General features: G+C 49.4%; 1 protein-coding gene across 6 annotated transcripts in view; it reads right to left on the bottom strand.

The window, feature by feature from the left end:
• Positions 1-23,570, bottom strand: part of KANSL1 (KAT8 regulatory NSL complex subunit 1) — a 103,595-nt gene that overhangs the window by 78,880 nt on the left and 1,145 nt on the right. For 4 of the 6 annotated variants that reach the window (XM_054224259.1, XM_054224262.1, XM_054224264.1 and 1 more), the window contains one exon: positions 4,256-5,642. In XM_054224259.1, coding sequence (XP_054080234.1) covers positions 4,256-5,559 — 1,304 coding nt within the window. In that variant the 5' untranslated portion in view covers positions 5,560-5,642. Of the gene's footprint in view, positions 1-4,255; positions 5,643-11,779; positions 12,198-16,006; positions 16,148-23,570 lie in introns of those variants that run through there. The other 2 variants (XM_054224258.1, XM_054224260.1) reach the window with 2 other exon arrangements.

Below are 23,570 nucleotides of genomic sequence, written 5' to 3'. Positions count from 1 at the left end.
GTTGGAAAAGCTTCCTTAGTCCCCACAGCGTGGGATCTGCCACCTGAATTACAGTTCCACGAAGACACAGGCTTGAGAAATGCTGTTTTAGTAGCTTTCGAGATACAGGCTTCCTTATCATGCTCTCCCTTGAAAAAATACAATCAAGGGAGGAAAAATCAGAATTTCTAAATCCTATTTCTCAGCCAACTGATGCACCAACTGCAACCACCCCTCGACCAACCACCGATGCAAGAGCCATCTCTCCAACATTCCTCTCCAACACAGGACTTGGAAAGGAGCGCCGAGAAAAGCAGGTTTTAGTGAGAAATCTCCATTACTGCTCCAAGTCCAGCAATTCTGAAATCCGGGCAGCGCGATGTGACGCGGCCCAGGGAGGAGTCACCGCACGGGTTCCAAGGCTGCGAAATGATTCACTGCAACACCAAAGTGCACAAGGTGCTCGGATTTCCCACCAGTAAATGGGGATAATTAAAGTGTGCTTAGGCATCGTGGCCATAGGCACTGTAACAACCACAGCCGAACACGCCGTCGGTATTCTCCGACCCTCGTAAAAGCTGCTGTGAGAAGTTAGTCACTACGAACTCCAGTTCACTCCCAGCAGCTTGATGTAACTGCCGTGAAAAGTGACTTTCCAGATAAGAAACCTGAACTAAAAGATAAGTTCCAATTAAATATTTGTTTTCGCTACCTTTTCAGAAAATTTTTCCATAGTACACGGACTGAAGCTGGGGATCGCAGAGACTGAATCACACACCGCGCACCAGCTAATGCCTATGCTGCTGCTCGACAGAGGTAACTAATCAGCCAAAAATAATTGGTGAATTCTGACAAAACCAGTCTACAGGGAAATGGAAGACAAGCAAAGAAACTGACCAGCCTGAGAAAAGCAACAACTGTGAAGATGCAGGAGCTGCATGAAGTATTTCTGTGGATTAACACAGGGCCAGGGAAACACCAGGACTTTGATGACTTGCTAAACCATCGCCCGGCCACCCAAGCCAGAGCCCCCCCAGCACCAGGAGGGATTCACGTGTCCTGCTCCGAGCGACCTTCCACCACCAGCAGCTCCTGATCCGACCGTGCCAACAGCAGCATCCAGGCCCTTCTGAAGCAGCAGGGCTTTTGCAGATGGCTGCTGCCTACCGTCACACCTGAAGAAGTTCAGTCCCATTCTCCACCAGGGAGGCTCCAACCTGCCTTCGCCACCACCGAGCAGAGGCAGAGCTTCTCCTCACCCTAACTCTGCGCCACAGAAGAGGATCTTAGCTGTGAAGCAAAGAATTGTGTCTTATCAATCTGAGAGCGAACGAAATGCAACCTGGTGGTCCCCGATCCACACAAACCTAAGAACGCAGCTGAACCAACCCTGCCTGTACACACTTTCTTTCCCCATCAGCGGCAGGAGAATCAAGAGCGGCTCGTTAAACCAAGCCCTAGCTGGCAGGGCTTCCCAACAAAGGTGTAACGAATACCTCCCTGCTTTGTTTATGCGTTACACGATGGCCTGGTTACGCACCTGAACCACAGCACCTTCCTGGGCAGCAGGTCTATCACTGCTTTAGAAGGACTCACCAAGTTCTGACAGATCCCTAACTCTACTGGAAAGATGCAATTCCTCAGGGAGACGCTGCTCTACAGCCGAGATCAGGCGGTCCAGAACAGTACAAATGCTTCGAAGTCCGTCCTTGACCAGATACCGATTCTGGAATGTCACCATGCCAGAAAAACTCAAAGGTCAACTCTTATCTAAGCATGATGTAAACACGTCTTTGTTTCTTTTGCATGCTTCTACTTGAATCCCAGAGGCAGTCAGCGACATGGCCACTTACTGCAAGCAGGCTACAAGGCGCAGCGTTCAGAGCATAACTCTCACTAAAGATCTAGAAAAAAAAAAATGAGCAGTTGCTTGGGAAAAGGCAGGAGCACCCAGGAGCAAAACACAGCCAAGGGATGACACAGAAATTTTTACACTCATTAAGATATTCCGTCTCGTTACTGAAATGAAAATAATCAGGGTAAAAATCTTCCCCCTAATAAGTAAAATTCCGCAAGCTGCAGAATAACCCTGCAAAAAAGCCTTCGCTTTTCTGTGCTCACGCACAAACCCATCGTAAAACAATGGTTCTGTACAATGAGCTGGCCCAAGGCGGCTTCCCAGTGGAAAAGTCAGCTCTTCCCCTTCCTGCCTCAGCACCACTTTGAAAAGAATGATATTTAGGCGCACTCAGAGGCTTGTACCAGCTTTTAAGGTTGACTTCGGGAGTTTTGCTAACAAGCAGGAACGCGCGTTCAGCCTCAGCGCCAGCGATGCCAGAGCTGGCGAGACCCAATGTCAAAGCACTCATGCCAACAGGACAGTCAATGCCGGGCAGACTAATTACTAAATACCCACGGGCAAAAAACTTTAAAGGAGGTTTGGTGGGCCTGGCCTAGATGCCAGTACGCGTACACACCAGCTTCTGAACCTACGGCCAATAGAAGGAGCCTTCTTTTTATTAGCTTTAAAATATTTGGCTTTTTTTAAAGAGTGCTCAGGAGGTTGGGGAACGTTAAAGGCATGACTAACACAAAGGGCAGAAAAGTCAGCAAAGAATTTCACGCATCACGTCTCCGAATACCGCACTTCCTCTTGGGATTAAGATGAGTGGCAAAGAAATTTCACTTTGCTAGACAACACGTGAATCTATGAAACCCACAATATGGGAAGTTTAATATTACTTTGGACAGAATTTTAATCAAATGTCTCCTCCAATAACAATTACAATACTTATAAACGCAATTTCACGACTAATCCCAACAGCAAGTTTGTGGACATCATAAAACAGGAATAAAGTTATTAAACTCTCTTTTCTAAGAGCGCAAGAACGCCTTTATGTCCAGCCAGCAGGGATCACATGCTCAGCTACTAGTTTTGCACTGGGAGAAAGCCGAACTCATGCCACGTTTAAGACTTCACATACACAAATTCATCCTATGCTAACATCCCAAAACACGATGTGACATTCAGCTGGAATTTAATATTCAAGAGCTGTAACATCTGTTTATCGGCACTCATCCATATGAGCGTGGTTTTGGAGGACGCTGAAGTTACCAAGTACACGCACCGTTCACATCCACCCACCTAATTCAGTCAAATTTGTGTCCCGCCGTACTGGACCGACCACTAACAACCACACTTCGGACAACAGTTATTTCTCCCCAGGGATCTGAACAAACCCGGAATAGCGCAGGTATGCAAAAGTCCTGGTGACTATTTCGATGGGAAAGCCGTCCCCGTTCCGAACAGGACCCCTGTGGCTGCTGCGGGGAGGTTTTTGTCGACCGTAGCTATACTTCACAGACTGAGGTTTAAGTTCAATAGGTCCATCAGGGTGGAAGAGATCATCTACTGATGCAAGCGAGATTTTACGCAGGCTACACACAGAATATGGCCTTTTAAGAGCTTTGTGCAAAATACTGCGATATGCACTCCTAGGGAAAATTCCTGTCTTCGGAAGGAAAGTTTCCCTTCTTCCTTGACCTGTCTCAAGACCTTTTCCCTTGATGAGGATCTTCCTCCTCCACACACAAACTGACACCTAACACTTATGCAAACAGCATCGAGTTAACAACATAATTATGAGGCTGTTGTCATCATTTAATTCAACTCACAGACAAGAAGAAAATTCCCAACAATAATTTCCCAGGCATTCGAGCGAACACGCTCGCTTCACACTTCCACTGGTACTTGGACCAAATCCTTTCAGAGTTTTCTTTTTTCCAGGCAGCTCATTTAACAAAAAACCAAAAAAATAATTCCCCAGTCAGAAATATGTTGTCAGCTACAAAGATTCAGACTGGCCTTACTTTACATAACTGGTTTACAACAAAGATCCCCTTTGTAAAAAGACAAACATTTCACTTCAGGGGACAGGTCCAACCCATCATGGAGAGAACCGTTTATAGTGTTTCGGGTTTGGATTGGTGGCATGCTTGCACCGCTCCCGCCAGCCAGTATTTCCAGGTCTTGCTGCTCCACAAAACCACCAACGACTACCGAATGCACGAAGAATTTTACCTTCAACGCTGCACGTGCTGCCTGAACTAGGAAGCGTGCTGCAAATCACACCACACTGGTTTTAACAATTACTTCTTTGGTCTAAGCCCATCAAGAGAGAAGAGTGTTCCTAAAAAATCCCGATTTTTCATCTGCCACCTTTCACCTCGCCCCCCCCCCCCCGCCAGCGGTAAGTGAAGCGTGACTGGTACTTACAGTGGTATGTGGGGTTGTTCTGGGTCTGCTTTGGTCAGTTCCTCTTCTTCAACGTCAGACTCTCCTCCCGAGCTGCTGTCAGTCACATCCGAGTCAAACGCCTGTTCGCTGGATCTCAAGTTGGCCATACCACTGGCCGTGAATCTCTCCAGTTCTTCTGATATTGAATCGCTCTTCAAGAAGCTGCTTAAGCCTTCTGAAGTAACTGTCTCACTCGCAGCTTTCCTCAGGGCTGCTTCTGCTTTCCTGGTCAACATCAGCTGGCTCCGATGCCTCAGGGGGTCCAAAGTTGGAAGCTTGCTCAGAGTTTTCTCCAAGAAGCCACCCAACTGCTGCTGGATGTGCCTCTCCACCTGCTTTGCCTGCACCACCTGCAAGCGTTTCTGCAGCCTGCGGGCACGGTTCTCAATGTCTGCCTGCCGTCGCAGCAATGCCCTCGTCCTCATCTCCGAGTCGAGAGCACTGTGGTGACCGGCCAACAGAGAAGGTTTCTGCTCCTCCAACTTACTGCTCCCAAAGTCAGAGTGACTGGCAACACCGGGCAACCTAGTCTCTCCACTGCCACCCTCCAGCACCCGCTGCTGCTCCGTGGAATTAAGGGAAGATTTGTTTGCAGTGCTATTATTGCTAAATGGAGTCGTGTGCTCTGCATCAAGGCTTCTGTGTGGAAGAGTGCAATTGGTCAACCCGGTCTTCAAGTCCCCCAATTCAGAACCTCCTGCGTTATAGTCAACACCCTGGAGGGCAGCAGGAGGAGGAGCACACTTCCCACCATTCAGAGAACTAGAGTTTTCATGGTCTGAATTGGTACTTTTGGCCAATTTCTTGGCCAAGCCATTTACAGGCGCTTGCGGGAGAGGTGGCTGGCTATTAGTACTCATTGTTTTTAGATTCTCCAAAGTGAATTCCAACACCGGTTGCCTCCCCAACAGATCACTTGTTTTCAAGAAGGACTGAGATAAGAGAGAGTGAGATTTAAGGACTGTCTGCTTGTTGAAGACTCCTTGCAGCTTCAGAGGCTCTTTTGAAGGAACAGATGTTACATCCGAGCAGAGATAAGAGGCCACTAGCGGCTGCAGCTTGCCCAGCTCTTCCTTCGTAGGGTTGTTTCGGAAATCTAAACTGGGATCCTCCGGAGCAATGGCTTTCCTTTTGGTGCCGTTGGCGGCCAGGAGGATGTTGTTGGCGTTGCCGTTGCTCTCGGCACTGCCAGGCGACAAGGTGGAGGACGGGGGAGCCAGCTTGAATCGGATGTGGTGAGCTTCAGCTGCTGCGTCAGTGAGAGCGGGCGCCATCGCAGCCATTCAGCACAGAGAGACGGGAAGTCCAGCCTCTCCCGGTGCCGAGGCCAGCTCCGCTGCCTCCCACTGCCTCTCCCGAGGGCAGCCTGCGGAAGGGAAGGGAAAAGACAAAGTTAGGCATCGCGTTTATAGAAAATAAAACGGGACAGACAACAGCGGTGAGACTTATCGACGCTTGATAACACCACACAAGCTTCACGTCCCACACAGCATCCTCCCTCTGCGACCACCAGCCTCACGCCCGGCAGAGCCACCTGGACACCAGGCTGGTAAAAACAGAAGTAACAAGACGCAAGCCGGTCCTCAGGATCTCCCGTAGCTACTGCCTGCCTGGAACAACTATCCTGGCCTTTCTGTCCCAGCACACCAGCATCCTTCCAGGCCTTCACCAGGTCTGGCCCTGGTTACACCCATTCCTCAAAGCCAGCAGCTCACCAACTTCATCTTTAAAATCCCTGAGCTACGTCTATAAAACAGTTTTCACCGCTTCTACCACCAGCTCAGGTGCGTTAAAAATAACAAATTAGAACTATGAAACGTAACAGAGACAGGGCTTGAGGGGAACAAATCTCCATATGCCTAACCTCCCGGAGGCTGGAGAAACCCCTCCACCCCACACCCACCAGCAACCCCAACCGCTTCCCTGAAAGCCTGGGGTTTGAAGAAAGTCGTTTCCCTGGCGTATATGAAACCTACTTTCCCAGAAGTACATTTCCGAATGAGCCAGGTGATTTCCAGTGTTCACAATTCCCATTTCTCTTTCGAGAGCACAGATAAAGATTAACCCACCCGCACACCATGACAGAGCAGTTCTACGCTCTCACTGTACTACCCGGCCACCGGCTTAACTCAACGAGATCCAACAAATCAAGAGAAATAACCACAGACCTTTCATTCATGTATATCGCAGCCTTTCCCCCTCCATCACCTTTAACATTTCTGGTCACTTCCCTCCTTCCTTTAACACTCAAAGCATCAGTGTTTTTTAATTCCTTTTTTTTAACGGCATGCACCTAACCCACAGCACAGGCTGTGCTAGCAGTGCAACAGTTTCTTTATTTTCCTTTTGCTGCAAAATTTATCTAGCACCTTCATAAGCTATTTCAATGTCAATTTAATAATAAGAAGCTGCCCTAATCTCTTGCCTGATGTGCCAATCCTCTCATTTCACATAAATTTGCATAAGCTTGTTGTAGCTGTTCATTAAGACACCCCAACGGCCAAATTAATATACCACTTTACAGGAAAAGTGAGGACTATCTCAAGTTTGACTATGTTGAACGAGCAAAACTTAACAGCCAGTTTTGTTTCCAGCCTCATTCAGCTGCGCCACGAGTTGCTCCCCCGGCGTCGCACCAGGTGCTTCCCCATCGCAGGGACCACAGGCAGACAGCGGGGCTGAAAAACACCAAGTACCGAAGACTGGATTTTTGCGAAAAGTCAGAGAAACAAACCCACACCGCCCCAGTGGAGGGAGGGCCCACAGGGCAAGCTCAACTGTTCGCCGTGTTTGGTGTCTTGGCCAACTGGCAGGCCCCTCACCGCGTCTACGATTCAGACCATCTACAGCCTTGATAACTCTCTGGCCCAAGCCAGTTAGGTGACACGGAGCAAGAAGGCAGGGAAGAAAGGATACATTCACAGAGGAACAGATAAAAAAAATAAACTGAAGCTATTGTAACAGAAATACAGAGATGCTAGAGGTGGGTTCAGACTTCAGAAGCCCCCCGTTGACAGAGCTCAGCGTATTTCATAATCAACTACACCTTGTCCTGACTGAAACAAAGCATACTGCAGGCCTAAAAATTTACTGCACCCTCATGGAAAACGGCTTTTAGTCACCACTTTGGTCCATAAATAAAGACTGAGCATGACTATTCAGGAGGAGAAGAAAAAAAAAATTAAAAAAAAAAAAAAAAAAGGAACTTGCAGGGAACTTTCCACTTGTAGCTAAGACGCCCTTGGGAGAGGAGGGAGGAAGACTGTCAGAATAAAGGACTTCCCCCACTCCAGCCTCCCACCAGGACCTTCACCGGAGACACATACGCTGGGATGAGTGTTCCACGGGCGCTCTCAGTTCTGCAGGAACGCGCCACTGCGCCTTCCGAAGGCAGCCCCCGGGTCAGTGCTCCTCACCGCAACCCCCACCCCAGCACCGCGAGGTACCGAGAGCCGCTCAGGAAATAGCCAAGCTGCGAAAAAAAGCAGATAAACCTGCACTCGGGTGCTGAATGCAATCATTCTTCATCAACGTATTTGCACCACGCTGCAGCCACTGAGGAGTTTACCTAGGCTGCAGAGCATTTTGCAGCAAATTTGTAGGTCATCAACTTCAGTTAAAATAACAGAAGTAGAAAACGGAAGCAAAACTTTCATGCGGCCTTTTCCTCCAGGTTAGCAAACTCACTTTAAAAAGAAAATCCTCCTCGCTCGGCTGCTGCAGCCCTCCTTGGCTTCACTTTTAGTTGGGTGGACAGCATTTAAAATACTTTGGGAGCCTGGAAAGCTCTCTTAAGAATAAGGCTTTGTTCTAGTAGCTTAAAGATGACCTCCAAAAGTTACTGGGTGCATTTTTTTTATTTAAGTCCTTATAAACTATCTGCGTGCCAGACAGCACTGGTTTTTCCTAACACCAAATTAGACCTCTACTCTTACGAACAACCCCTGGAAAAAACATTAAGGAATATTTTAAGTATGTTTCCCCCCAGCTCTGTTTATAAGTTTTGGTTGTTATTAAAGCCATATTGCATTTATCAGTAATTTCTTCCTAACAGGGGACCGGAGGGAAGAGGCTGGTAAGGCATCTTGGAGGTGACCATAGGAAGGAGGAATAAAGAAAAGGAAAGGTCATTGGCATGTTCCCACTCCCAAGAACTTTCAAGGCGTTTTGAGAATTTTGACAGTATTTCCAAGAATTATCCTGAATCTTTTGTCTGCCTCTAGGGCTCAAACCGTTCTGGGAAGTTCTACCAAACTGCTACCACCCGTCAACACTAGACTGATGTGAGCACCCACAGGTCCCTTTTTTCAGTGTTTCTCCACCAAGGGTCTACGGCTCCCAGCACTTGAGTTGACCAAGAGGCTTCTCCTGCAGAAGTCCTGCTGGTAGACAGTGGATTACCGCTCCAGTTCCACCACCGCAACGGGTCTCCTGCAGTAGAAGCTCCAGCCCTGCTCAACACCTTGTGCTGGACTTCACTCGGGAAGATCCAAAAGGAGCTGCTCCTGGAAGACCATCGTGGCATTTACAACGTGTCTGAAGATAACACTCAACATCCACAAGCACGTTCTTCATTTTCACTTTAAAACTAGAGCACTGCAGAGCAGTTAGCATTAATTAACAGAGGGAAGATGAAAGGCTCTAGTAAGCAGGTAAAAACAGGGTAATCGTAACTCGCCCATCTTCCCTCGCTTCCCGAGTGCACGCGAGGCCACCGAGGGAGGAAAGTCACCAGTCCCACTCAGGTGGCTTCACCCACGATTCCACATCAACTACACCAACATTCAAACTCTTAAAGCTTTTTAAACCCAGAGCAAAGGGAAAGGTGGGGATAAGGTCGAGGCAACGACGGGACGTCAGAAGAGGCACGAGGAACGTGCCCAGTCACACTATACCCCGGAGAAGCTATCAGGTCACAACACCCCTGAAAACAATCCCTCAGCATGCTGACTTATTCAAGACTGTCTGCTTTTAAAACCCAATTTTACAACCAGACCTTGAAAGGAGAATCATGGGTTTCCAAGCACATGATTTTGTGCAACACCTCAGAAAAATAAGCCCAGCAAGAACACGGGAAGTTTTTGCTCTCAGAAATCTTTGTGACTAGAGTTTCCTGGGGACAAACTGGGCACCTGTGCTTCCGGTGAGGTTCATGAGAAGATCTGGGGAGCTGCTCAGAGTCCTGGACACAGGAGGTGTCAATAGCCTCTGCTTTGCCCACCCAGCTAAATGCTCATTCCAGCTCCTCTCCATGCCTTCCCACCAGCACATCTCCTTGCAGACACAAGTCCCCCCATGGCCACCCTTCTCAGGCCACCGAGTCCTGCACCCGCCTGGCCACATCACCTCTGCCTTCGATCCCTTGGTGACACACACTTCTACCTTGCGTATGTATGTTCCCCGAATTACAGCTTAAACCCCTGACATTATATCCAAACTCCTGCACCTACTGTCTAATTTCATCACGTGCCAAACCGCTCCGGGACTGCTCTTTATAGTTGCTGCGAGGTCTCCTTCCTTCCCCAGATCTCCTCCTACGAGGCGCTTGCCCAAACCCACCTGGGCGCCTTCCCCTTTTCCTACAACTTGCACAAGAAATGAAGACAGACGAGGTTACGGGTGGCCATGAGGAGACTTCAGTTCAATGTATGTAAAGGACAAATAACCCCTGTTTAGATGCAGGGCTCCCCCCAGCTGAGACCCCTTCACCCCCAAAGCTCTGTCCTACCACCACACAGGTTCTGCAGGGGATACGTACACGAAGGTGCTGCTGCGTCAGAAGCAGCAAAGGCAGAGCTACCCCGAAGGAAGTGAGTGTTATACCGATTCCCACTTCCCCTCTCCTCCCCCACTACGAATCAAGAGTGCAGCCGACTCTTGAATTCGTGTGGTTACAGAAGTCTTTTAGAAAAAAAAAACAACCAAACAAAAGCAAAAAAAACCCCAACAAACAAAACTGTTAGAATAAAATCCCTATACACTTAATTTTGCAACTGAAATACATCACCTATGCTTCTGACCTCAGCAGAGTAACTTAAAATGCAGGTAACTCAACACACCCTGAGCCCTAGAAATATTTTCCGCATCAAAAATGTCCGTCTACCAAAAGTTACACCTATTATGCATAACAGATCCTCTACATGCCTTTTCTTATCACCTTTCAACATTTTACAGTTGTAAGACAGATATTTACCAATTGAGAGAAGGATTTACATGAGAAGTAACTCTCAAGGCTTTAATTAAGGAAACGTGACAGGCAAGTACAGGACGATAAACTTATTGATAATCCAGCCATCACGTGCCGTTTGGCAGACTGTACGCTTATAGTGACCTACATTTGGGAAACAGGCTTTTTTTAAAAAAAAATATTAATGAAAAAAAGGTTGAGAACACACATAAGAACCACAGATTATTTTTTTTCAAATAAATACACGAGTACCTTCCACATATATTAACACTACAGACTCGCACCTAATCTCTCTGGGAAAAATAAGAACTTTAATATTAAGAACATCCCATACTTATACACCGGGGCAAATAAGAAAGATATTACTGAGCTTTTATAGCCTTTGTTTCCGACCAGAAGCCCTCCAGATTAAAAGAAAAGCTGCTGTTTCCACTTGCCGGTCCGCACAAGTGGCAGCATCTTTTGGTCAGCTCTGGAAACAGCAAGGTGAGGCCTCCTTCAAGAAGAATTTTCTCTTACGCCTGTGAATTCTCACTGGATCTAAATAAACCAAATCAATCGCACAATCGGAGGTAGAGAAGGTTTTACCAATACGATGTCAGAAACAAAAACAAAAGCCACAAAGCCAGATTAACTGTCATCTCCCCACTCAAAAGTCTGGCAAGTTGAATAACCGTAAGGAAGAATGCCTTCACCTGGAAAACCAAGTGGCCGGAGATAAAAAAACCCATCACTATGGGTATGGGTATGTTAAGTTATTCTTCAGAACGAAGTTACCGCTTACAGTCATATAAAAAGAAACGTGGTTTAAAAAACAGTAATGGGACATTTGCACAAAGCAGCAGTTTGATCGAGACAAAGAAAAAAAAAAAGCACGCTTTAATTGTGAAATCCGGGTCTCCCCCTATCCCGTATCTGAGAAATCTTGTTTTTCTTTCGCATAATCTGGGCAAGCTGCCCAGGAAATATGAAAACCTGAACTCAGGACTCAGGGAGCAAGTTAAACAAAAAACAGAATTGCCTTTTAATTTTAAAGGCACATTTTCATTCACTAGGTGCGGTCATACCAACCTTTGCTCAAAAGCCTAGGATTGTTACCAAAACTTTTAAACCCCGCCCCATAAATGGCACCACCTTAATATGTCAATATTTTAAAGCAAGGCACAGATTGTCACTACAAAGTCTTTTAGAGTGCCTTGCGTTAACCATCCACATCCTCAAGAGGAAATAAGAGAAGAGAGAGGAGCAGAATTAAGCATCTCCAACCACTAGATCCCTGCCCAATCTCAGACCAGCCTCCTGCTGTGTTTAAATACCTTATTTTGAATGGAGTTCATAACGCAGTTCTCCGGGACGCGTACGCTCAGCTAACGGCAGATCTCAGCTTTGACTGCTCCTCGGATCTCAGAGGAGAGAGAACAATCCACAAAGACTGCCATGGCAGCCACTGAAAACAAGAGGACGCGAACTCCAGAAGAGAGATACCCGTGTAAAAGGAGGCGATGTTCAATCACGCCTCCCAGATTCTTTTTTACAGGCCATAATTACAGCGGGAACCCGGTTTGCTGTTTCTCATTTAGCGTGAAGGCAACTGGAGGGTAACCTTTCCCATCGCACCTCTGTCGCTGCAGACCTCGGCAGGAAGTTATAAAGATTTCAGAGCAAGAACTCCCAACGTTTGATAGAGCTGAAACTTTAAGGTCCATCTCCTGCTAACGTCTCCGAGGCCCGAAGCACCTCCTGATACAGAAGGATACGTTTCACTTAAACTTTTTTTAAAATAAAAACACTTGTCTTTCCACCAAACCTGCAAAAAAAAAAAAAAGCTTGCAGCAAGGGATTAACTAAGGGACAGAAGAAGATGCGGCCTGTTCAGGCTGACAGCTACTCCCGTGCCGTCTCTTCAGGTGCGATTTTGTTACCTTTTTTCCTCGTTTTGTGAGCTAAACGGTGCAGTTTGACGATTAAATTCAGATAGCGCGCTGTCAAAACTCCGTCCTCCAGAATCAAGCCTTCCCGGCTATTAGCATATCCCATTTCGCTGTTTGTCTCGTTCTCTAAAGGGAGTTACACTTTGGCAGCTTTCTGCTCCCAGCGGTTCGTGGCAGGGGCAGATGCACACTTATTTTCTAACTTTCTTTGAAACCTGAAGAGGACTTTATCCAAACTGTCCTCTGCCAAAAACGCGGCTCTGAACTCAGGCCGAAGAGGACAGGCGCAGGGTTTAATGGAATTATGTTTACTCAAGTCCTGCCTCACCAGGACTCTCGCTGATTTGCGAACGACAACTCCTTGGCCAGCTGAGAAAAAACAGAAAGCCTTTATTCCAATTTAAACGATTTGTTACACAAAACTACGTCCTTGAAGACGCAGCTAAACCGCTATTTACAGGGCCGGGAAGGATTCTCGCTCGAGTCTTTGCTGCTTTTCATTCCAGATAGATATTGTATTCCTGGAAGTTATGAGCAGGGACACGGTATTTATAAAATGCGGGAGCGGAAACGGCGCTTCTCAGATCACCTGCCTGCCCAACTGCTAAGAGGCTCTTTTTAATGAAATAATAAACACTTTTAAACCGAGGCATGCGTGCAGAACTTACTTATTATTTGGTCTAATCGGTATGTGATCCACCTGAGACACTTTCGCTGAATTAAATTCCCATTTAGGCAGAAGTGGGCCCACCTGTTTCCCCACACAGTCCAGTAGAAAAACAAACAAACAAACAAACAAACACACAAAAATGCAAAAGCAGGTGCTGTTAAACAGGGATGGGCAGGGATATTGCTGACCTACTCTCAGAAAATAATTCCAGAAAAAATACAGTTTTCCAGAAAAGGAAAATTATATGGAAGGGGAGGTGGGGGGAGGCCCACAAATCAAAACACGTGCTGCTCGCCCTTCCTCCCCCCTCCCCAAGCTTCACCTTTTGCCTGCCTTGGTAGGACGGAACAAGTCCTTATCTTTACTTCGCTATACATTAAAAGTCTTATCCTCCCTGGAAAAGTCTTTTGAGGTTCCTAAGGACACGCACCACTCGCTGCCTGAGCAGAGAAAGGGTGGAGTGCTGAAACTCCAGAGACAGTCTTTGTTCCGAGGGTTCATTAGATAATGGCAGTTGCGTTCAAAAAAACACAGCTATAAACAGGGCAAAAGGAAGTGACTTTGGTCAAAGAACTGCTCAGTTTTCACCCCTGCCTTGCGTGATGTCAGAATTTCACCAGTTCTCCAGTTACCGGATGATCTCTGAGAGCAAATGAGACTCGAATACAGCATTTAAAAAAAATAAAAGGACAAAAAAAAAAAAAAAAAAAGAGGGAGGGAAAAAAAAACCCAATATAAAAGCAACACACAGACGCATCTGCCTGGTCATCTGCTGCTTTATCACCTCTGAAGAGGGAACACAAGTCATCCCCATCGCTAAATCATTACAAATCAGCTATAACAGTATCACAACCGAGTTCCACAATTAACTGCTCCTGCAGCATATCAATCCATTAAGCCCCACACAGCTGTGCTACCTTGGCAGTGGGGCTACAGAAAAAAAAAAAAAAACCACCACAACAACATACCCATCCCTCCCGCGCCAAAAAACATGCCGCCCATCTCTTGCCTCCGACGGTGGCCGAGAGCGGACACCGCGGCAAGGGAAAGGATCCCAGTGCCATCGGGGGATCCCCCAGTTTCGCCTTTACAGCCCCCGCTCCGTCTCCCCCTTTGCCGGTTTAAAAGGCCGCTGGCTTCCTAATTAAAGAAATAATACGATCAGATCGAACAGCGTTGCTACCTGCACCAGAATGAAAATTCAAGAGGACTAGGCTAAAGCCGGGGGAAGAGCATCAGAGGTTTCCTCCATGAAAACAAAGGCCATAAAAGGGACAAATACAGTTTTAAAGAAAAAAGGCTTAGATACGAACAGATCGCTGGATTCCTAACTACGGCAGAGGATTAGTCACACACACGTAACACCTTAATTCCCCCCCAAAGTGGTTTTTTTTCCCCGTCGCCAGCAGGACCGTACCGGGGCTGAAAAACTCTCCGACTTTCCCACCTCCGAGACACGGGCTTTTACCTCCCCTTATTTTTAGAGGCACAAATCACACTGCACCCAACACATGACATGATGTAACCGCGAACACGGACGTGGCCCAAACCAGTTCAAAATATAATGGTCAGTCAAAACAAATAAAAAAAAAAAAAAAAAAAAAAAAAAGCCCTGCAGTTCCTCCCATATCCTGACCGGTTTCATGGAAAACTACAGTTTGTCATTCAAGTGCATTTTACATAACAGGCAATATAATCTATACCGTGCCGGCGGTTTGATCCACCTGTACACAAATTTAATATGCAGAGAGATAACACCTCGGTTTGTAAAGACCTTCTGCTTTTTTTTTTTTTTTCCGTAGAAAATAAGGCTAGTTTCCACTAAATCTGGCCGCCGTATTTTTTTTTTTCTTTTTCGCTCGACCCTCATTTGTACCCCAAAGGAGGCAAATTTCTCTGTCATCAAGCACTGGGAGACGCTAATCCCGTGATGGAAGTAAACACACGTACAGATCGCGGAAAGGATTTCAGGACAGCCAGGCTCTGCCTGCTTGTTCTGAGAAAAAAAAATAAAATAAAAAATAATTCCGGATCGGCAGGGCCGGTGCGAAAAAAAAAAAAAACCCAAAAAATAAAAAGAATAAAAAATTTAAAAAGAAATAAATAAAATTAAAAAAAAAAAAAAAAGCAACCGGAAAGTAAATACAGGAAAATGGCTTAAGGATGAAAAATTACGCTATTGTGCGCCCCGGGAAGGGGGGAGCGCGCCGTGACACATCCCCGCTGACAGCGCCGGAGCCCACCGGGGCAGCGGCACCCCCGGCCACCGCCACCGCTGCCGGCGGGGCTGGGGACGGCCGAGCCGCGCTCCCCTCCGCGCGTTTTGCAAGATTGAGATTATGCAATTTAAAAAAAAAAAAAAAATATATTTTTTTTTTCTGTTTACTTTTAAAACTTCGCGTGTGCCCCCCCACCCCCCGGTCACAGACTGGTGATCCCCTCCCCGGTCAGGGAAGGATGATCCCAAACCACCACCCCACACACACACACCCCCACACCCCCCCCCGCCCGGTCCCTCTCCCTCCCCGGGGGGACCGGGGCCGCCGGCCACGTGAGGGGCCCGGCGGGACCCCGCCGCCCCCCCCCCACGGGCGCCTCCGGGCCGGGGATTTCAATTTAAAGTGGCGCCATTCTCCCCCCCCCCCCCGCCGCACCCCGCCCCAGGGAACCGCAGCACCGGGGGCGGCGGGGGTGGGGGGGAGCGGGCCACCGGGTCATTCCCCTCGCCGCGACCCCCGCCACCGGGAAGGGAGGGGAAGGGAGGGGGGGGGGCGCGAGGGGGGGAGCCGCCTCCCGCCGGGCAGAGAAGTTGGGGCGCGGCGGCCGCCCCGCAGCGGGGCCCGGCGGGGCGCGGCGGCGGCGGTAACAAAGGGGCGGCGGGGGGGAGGCGCGGGGCGGCGGGCGCGGAGCGGAACGAACGGCGCGGGGCGAGCGGCACCTACCACGTGACGAGCGGCGAGCGCGGTCCGGGCGGGCTCGGCCCCCCCCCCGCCGAACGGGCGCAGTTTGCAAACAAACCCCGGCCCGGGGGCAGCCGCGGTGCCGCAAACCGGGGCGGCCGCCGCCAGCCCCGGCCGCAGCCCCGGCGCCCCCCCCCCGCCCGCTCGGGCCCGCCCCGGCGGCAGGGGGGATGGGCTCGGCCGTCTCCCTCGGCGGGCGCAGAGCGGCGGCCGCAGTCCGGGGCTGGGGCGGGCGGGCGGCGGGGCTGCTTGAAGAGGGGGGTGGGGGGGGGGTGGGGAGCGGCCCCCCCACCCCCGGCTCGGAGCGCTGAGGCGGCGGCGGGGCGGGCCCGGCGGGGCGCGGCGGAGCGGGCGCTGCGGCGCTTTTCTTCTTTTCCCCCCTCTTCCCCCCCGCTCCGGGCGAGCGCGGCGGCGGCGCGGCTCGGAAAATGGCGGCCGGGCTCCTTCTCTGCCCTCCCCCTCCCGTCAGCCGGAGAATGCACCGGGGGGGGGGGGGGGGGGGAGGAGGAGGAGGAGGAGGGAACGGGGAGGGGGGGGCCGGCGCCGCAGCGCCCCCACCGGTCGCGCCGCGCACGGCGCCCGCCGCCCGCCCGCAGCCAGGGGGCCCCGCCGAGCCGCCGCCGCAGCGCCGGGCGCCCGCCGCGCGGAGGAGCTGCAGTGCGGGAGGGGCCGCCGCCGGGGAGGGGACATGGCAGCGGTGGGGGGGAGGAAACACGACACGGGGCGGAGCCGCCGCCGCCACCGCCTATTGTCCGGCCGCCGCGTACGCCCCTGCGGGCGGCTGCCGGTCCCGCCGCCGCCCGCCAGGGGGCGCCCCGCAGCGCGCAGGCGCGCTCGGCCCCGCGCAGGGGCGGGGGGGCGCGGGGCATGCTGGGAGATGTAGTCCAGCACCCCGCGCCGCCGCGGGGTCCGCCCCCGCCCCCTGCAGAAACTTTCACCGTTTCAAGCATTTCCCCCCTCAAAAAACCACTCCATCTCCTTTCTCCATCCACATCTGGCTCTCCGCCGAAAAACTTTCACCCTTTTAAGTGGGTTTTCTGCCCCAAAAACAACACTCTTCCCTCTCCACCTGCAGCCCCCAGGAGCTTTTTACTGGCTCGTTTCGCATTCCCCCTGCCAGGTGCTTCAGTTTTATTCCCCTAAAATCATGCGTAAGAATTCCATTAAAATCCTTAAAGTTCCCAGCATGCCAAAGCCAGCACAGCTTTGGGGGGTGTTACTGCAAAATCTGGTCACGGCCATGGGCTGACGACCCGAGGACCCCCCGCGGACAGAGATCCCTCTCTCCCCTAGTCAAGGGCTACCAATGGGCTTTTTCCCCAGACACCACAGCGGTCGAACCCCGGGAGCGTGATCCGCGTTGAGAAGGGGGTTTCTCCCCCCACCATCCAGATACTTTCGCCCCCTCCTCGACAAACTCCAGGACGCACCGACAGGCAGCGCAGGCGGGAAAGAATTCATTTTGGGGGTGCAGAAACCATTTCACCTCTTTGACCTTCGGTTTTTTGGCCATTTGCAGGAGGGTGACGCCGATCCATCCCCCTGCACAGGTTCATCCGACACACCAAATGCCACAAAACCGCCCAATTTTGCTGCCCGGTGAAGGCGCTCTCCCCCCTCAGGCGGGTCTACGGGATGATTTTGATTCGGTTTCCGTTGCAGCCAGCGCACTACTTCCCCCTCACTACAGCTATGCTGCCTCTACAGTGGGAATGCGGTTATGCCAATAAAAAAGCACTTTATACCAACATTTGTCTGCAACGGGAAAAAGCTACAACAGCGCGTGCTGTTCCATACTGGCAGAGAGGAGCGCCTGCCCCAGGGAGCTGGGTTTAGAGCAAAAAAAAAAAAAAAAAAAAAAAAGAAAATCACAACCAAATAAGAGTTGTACTGTCTCGACTGCAGAATTAGGTAAGAACTATGAAGGCTGTTTCCGTAGGCAGTACGGGCAACCCCGCTCTGGTTATGCAGCACACGCAGACAGGTTTTTTTTTCCCCCTCCTCTTGCTTCAAATCCCACCACCATGGGCGGGGGGAAGCAACGCTCCCCTCCTTTAAGAAGGATTTGGAGATACAGAGTCAAGATACTACTATTGCTCTTTAAAATGCAATATACGGCTTAACAAATCACGCTGTGGAACTGGGTCTTTTTGGGTCAGGAAATCCACGGGCAACACATTTCATCATTTTTCTAAGGGCCTGGGCGGCCACCTACACTCACTGCCAAAACTGCCCCAGAGACCACATCCCAACCGTGCCTCTGCTGAGCACCACAAGTGCTCAAAACTTAGCTCATAATTAAGTGTTTTTCAAGAAAAATGAGCCACTGAGGTCAGCAGAGAGGCCGGTGGTGGTTGCTGTGCCCCAGCAGGGAGCTGCAGCCAGTTCTGCTCCTGTCCCCTGCAGTCACAGCCCTCCCCTCCCGGGTGGCCGATCCCCGTCCCAACGCACCACTTACCCAGGCTCAGCAATTTCACGCCGAGCCTTGGAAAATGAGTCTGGAGACCTTGAACTGGGCTTCCAGTCAACGATGAAATGGTGCCAAGGAGGACAGCGTGTTATCAGCAACCCTGTATCCAGCACGGAACCGGGTCACAGGGAGGATAAATTCTATTCTTGAGGGTAACAGAAATACAGTTTCTGAAAGATATCACACAATGAATTCAGACTTCACGCTTTCTCCTGACCTGCTTCTCCCCACTGCATTCGAGCAGCTCTTTAGGAAGCCAGGACCCTACAACAGCATACATACCTCGGATTTTATTTATATATTTTTTTTTTTTAAAATACCTTGAATTCAGTCCAGCTAAAAAGCAGAAGTAGCAACAAATGCATTTCTATACTGGAACAGAAGAGGGAGGGCGGTCTGTCGTGGAGGAAGTTAAAAGAAATTCCCGTGCAAGGAAGTTTTTAATCATTTGTACATTCTGCAGTGCAGAATTTTCTGCTAATTGAGGCAAGGCTCCCCAAGAGCCGAGAGCTCCAGCCTGACAGCCTGGTACAGATCTGGATCTTCCTGCAGCGCAGACACATCTACAGCTTTCATCATCCAACCTGATCTGGAGATGATGTAGCAAAAATTGCCGTGCAGTCTAAGATAATACAACTTTGGCCTCTGGCACATCATATACCTTTTTATAGCCCTTCCAAGCTCCATTTTCCATGCAAAATAGCACCGCAACGTCTCCTCCAGGTCACCCAGCTACTCCTGGACCAGCCGCCCTCGCCCACGAGTCCCTCCCACAGCTTCGTCACTACTCTTGAGACGCCCCATGTGGGCAAGAGGAGCTCTCCCCAGTGAATCCACATTTTTACAGCACCCTCCTTTAAATCTTTTGTTGAAGTCACCCCCCTTTCTGCAAAGCATCAAGAACATACAAACCACAGGGTTCAATACATGGCGTTATGTACCCAACTGCTCGTACCTGGTCATCACCTTGTCTTTCCCACACGCGTTCATTGCCTCTACCAATTAATCCTCATGACTCGCTTTGATTGTACCCACCTCTACGCAATAATTATATGCCTAGTTGTACATATATTAACAAATATACTAGGACACATGAAGGGAGACTCTTGAGCCTGCAAAGATACTAGATCGGCTTGAGAAACATCCTGAAGGTAGAGAAGGCAACAGCCACCAAAGAACACACTGATGAGACTCCCTACAGATACAACCACAACTTTTGCATCTTCATTTGCAAGGTCATTAGATATCCCACCAAAAAGCAGCAAACTCGAGTGTCCATGGCCACAGAGGCTTCAGAAGATGCAAGACTCATCTGGTTTAAAGCTAAATATAGGTAAGCTGTAGCAACAACAAGAAACCCTTGCAGTGATCATTGTTCTTCTGACATTCTTCAACATTAGAGAAAGCGTCCGATGACATTAAGAAAGCCGCTCCTTAGCTGTGACGGACACAGCACAGCCCAGCCAGCTATTCTGAAAATGCTCACTAAGAATGAAAGAAAAAGAGCAAAGTCCTTAAAAAACAGAAAGGAGAGCCACGTGAAGGTAAATCATGCAGAGGCTGCTAGAGCTCAGCAACCCCGATACCTCCCTGGTCGGGGAGGTCTCTATTCTACTCACGTATCCCGAGGTCGAGCTACAAACCTGGATCTTCCTTGGGACGCTTCCAAATCAATGGATTAAGTTTTAATGTGCTTGATATAAACAGGAAGGTGACATACTAGTCACTGAAAAAGCCAACTGATGCACATAAGAAGTGCCACCACTTGTTTGAAAAGCCCCTTGATGATTTAGATCAAGCCACTTGATACAGACATTCATCGTTCCAAGGACAACACGCGTTGCTTGTTCTCACATTGGAGGCTCCATCGGTACCTCTCAAGGTCACAGCTCCATTGTTACCCATGCCAGGGGGGAAATTCTCTTCATCTGCTGCGAAGTTAAGGGGCATTTGATATTAAGACATAGCAATAAGCTATTTTGAATCAATTATGGTTTCCACTGTGAAACGTATTTACGTGGTTTCTGTAGGGATGAGAGGCTGGGAATGTAAGACTTTAACGAAGGTAACTGTATGTTTGAGTGCCTGCCAGAGACGTTGGTCTCAGCGTGCCAAGAAATACTCGAATACTCCACGCTGTTGCATCAGACCGACGCACATTGTACAGAAGAGCCTGACTTCCCAAAGTCCTCATGGGAACTTCTATTTGTACCAGTTTGGGGAATACAGTGAAGAATTCCAAGGCAGAACGGCAAGCTGAGGACTCAGTAAAGCACCCTGAATTTTTAAGCCGTTATTCCAGCTGGGGACTGATAGCCAGGCTTTATCAATTTGCAGAGGGTAAAGCATCCAAATCCTCATTTAGTTGTAACCCTATATCACGTAGGTCCCCATGAATTGCCAACAATATTATCGCGTTGGCTTAGATCCATCCAAACCACGGGTATGAAACGGCACAAAAGATCCCAGAGATCCCAGATGCCTCAGATCCCATCAGTTTTCTTGGGTATTTGCTTAAGAAACACATGACGGCAGGAATTAAGGCAATGCTTCCTTATGGAAATCAATATGTTTTGTGCAGATTACGCTATACGATCCCAGACATTTAATGATGTGAGTAGTAAAATAAAATACAAATGAGTAGCAGAATAAGTAAGGTAATGGCACACTTTTTAAAAGTTGAATTCTTCCCATTTCAGGTTATAGGTAGTTATATCGTGGGAGAGGAGGAGAAAAAAAAAATAAAGGCAAAAGAGGGAAATGTGATCCTGCACTAATCATGTAAAAGCCCACGTCTTATAAAACCATGAGACACAGGCTAATGGAGTGTTTGGGGACAACCCTTTCGAATCTCAACACTGAAATACACCTTACGGGTTAGGTATCGTTAGAGCATAGAGATTTCACGCTTGTGTTCCCACTGCTCGGGGTAACGTTCAGTTCCACTGTATGATGGACAAATAGATTAAGGAGTTTTCATCTAAATAAAAGTTAGAAGAATTAGTTAGGAACCCAGCGACTGGTAAGCAGCTTGGGTATGGTACCAGCAGCACGGGGCTGAGGGGAAGACCAGGTTTACCCCTGCTGCACAACTCAACCCTTCCTCCGCCTTCCAGTTGGAAAGTCTCGGTGTACTTTCCTTTATCCACCAGCCATGGCTAAGGCTCGCTGAACATCTTCATAGATTCAATTTCTACCAAATCCTGCACCTCCCGCTCCCTCTCACGAGTCAACAGCAAACCCGAGACCTCCAGTCACTGCTGACACCAGGACACAGAAGTTCTCCCTCTGCCACAAGCAAGATTAACACTTGTTTTAAGAGTCTCTGTTCGTTAATTCACGTTATACGGTTCTTTTTCACATGGCTTTTCACAGGTCCTCTAACAGGAGAATTAGTTTCTACTTCTGCTGTAGGGCACTTGGAACAATCCTATTGCTGTTTGGATTTCCAGACTCAGGGAAAAAAAAATTACGGCTCTATTGGTAGCTGCTTGTAATTCAGTTTAATCCCAAACCGGAGCAGCAGTTTAACCAGACTGAAGCATAGTCGATAACCAGGATATTAGATTATTTACTCCTTCGGTCATGCTCAAGAGTCAGCTAGCATCTTGAGATCAGAGCTGTGCTCCGAGCACGTCTGTTCCAGAGATAACACAATCTGCAAGTCTGAGCCCCGAGTTTCAGGGTTTCACGCAAATTCCTCTGTCCCAGCCAAATCCACCTGCCTTCAAATCCTCAGCACCACAGGAAAACATCGGAGATCACAGGTGGAAAAAGTCAAGTCCCTCCATGTTCTCCTTATTAAGGATACCTCCTATGGCAAGTCAAGCGCAGCAGAACCAGTGCCCAGACAGGGAAACACCAGCAAGAGGAATAAGGCAGCGAGTGCCCCGTTTCTGCGACCACCACCACAGCACAGAGAGCTTCGGAGCAGCGGAGCCTGCACGTTTCTTCCTGTGCCCGTTAGGTGTGAAGGACCAGGCAGACGTTCCCTGCTCCTCTGCTCCCAGAAACCCTCCCTCCCCTCTGAGGAGCTGCAGGCAAAGAGCTTTACAAAACTTACAAACTTATAAGTTGCTCTATTCTATGACGAAAAAGCATTGCAAACTGTGACGATAATATTAGGCGCTAGAGTCTGAGCGCAACTCAGGGATACAGTGTACAAAAGCACTCAAATATGTATTAATCAGAGCTTTAAAGCAGTTGGCACAGGAACAGATGACACACTCATACACTCAAAAAACGCAAGGTCCAACTCCATCCTGGCCACAAGAAGCAAACACCTCTGAGCGAAAATGCTGAGCAGAGTTATGTCGTGACACGACGACGGTCTGCACATCCCCCTCGGCACCCCCTCCAGCAGACGCTGGCTGGTTACACGTGACCCACTGCCACCACTCATTCCCCTCGGCTCCTGCCAGCCCACGGGATGCAGAAAGGACCCGGCTTCACCCTCCCACGTGCCCATCCCTGGCCCCTCCGCTGGGGAAAGCGGGTGCCTCCGGTGCCCTCCCAAATCCAGAGCCAGGGTTCCCCCTCCAGCGGCCAGGCTGCACGGCATTGGCACTGCCTCCAGCTTCCCCAGCCACCAACATGAAGATGACACTGCCACTCCATTTCACAATAGCTTAAGTGGTCTTAAATTTTACCTTTTTTTTTTTTACTCCGCCAAGTTTCCCAGACTGAAGCACGAGGCTAACGAGCTCGCGTTGGGAATCGCAAGGTTTTGTTAGACAGAGCAACACCTCTGCCGACTGCCACAGACCCTCACGAGTTGTCGTACGCACCGAAACGCCAGGGCTGGCAACACCCGAGAGCGACCTAAGCGCCCACACGGGTGTCAAGCTCCACACAGCCACATGCCAAACCCCTCTTTGGGCTTTGGAAATAAAGACCAGTTTCCAGAGAAGCTATCTGCCGATTTCCTACCAGTTTTCAGCAGTCCTACGAGCACAGGCTTCCCAGAAATTTAGTGATAACCTCCAAAACCTATAAGAGGGAGCTTTAATTCCTTTTTTAAAGCCCACACAACAACTTGCTGTTATTATGCATACACAGGATAAGAGCCTTTACTGT

This window comes from Rissa tridactyla, chromosome 19, assembly GCF_028500815.1.
Source record: "Rissa tridactyla isolate bRisTri1 chromosome 19, bRisTri1.patW.cur.20221130, whole genome shotgun sequence".
NCBI classification, from domain to species: Eukaryota; Metazoa; Chordata; class Aves; order Charadriiformes; family Laridae; genus Rissa; species Rissa tridactyla.
The sequence above is the reverse complement of the archived record's forward strand: the minus strand, read 5'-3'. Positions and strand labels throughout refer to the sequence as shown.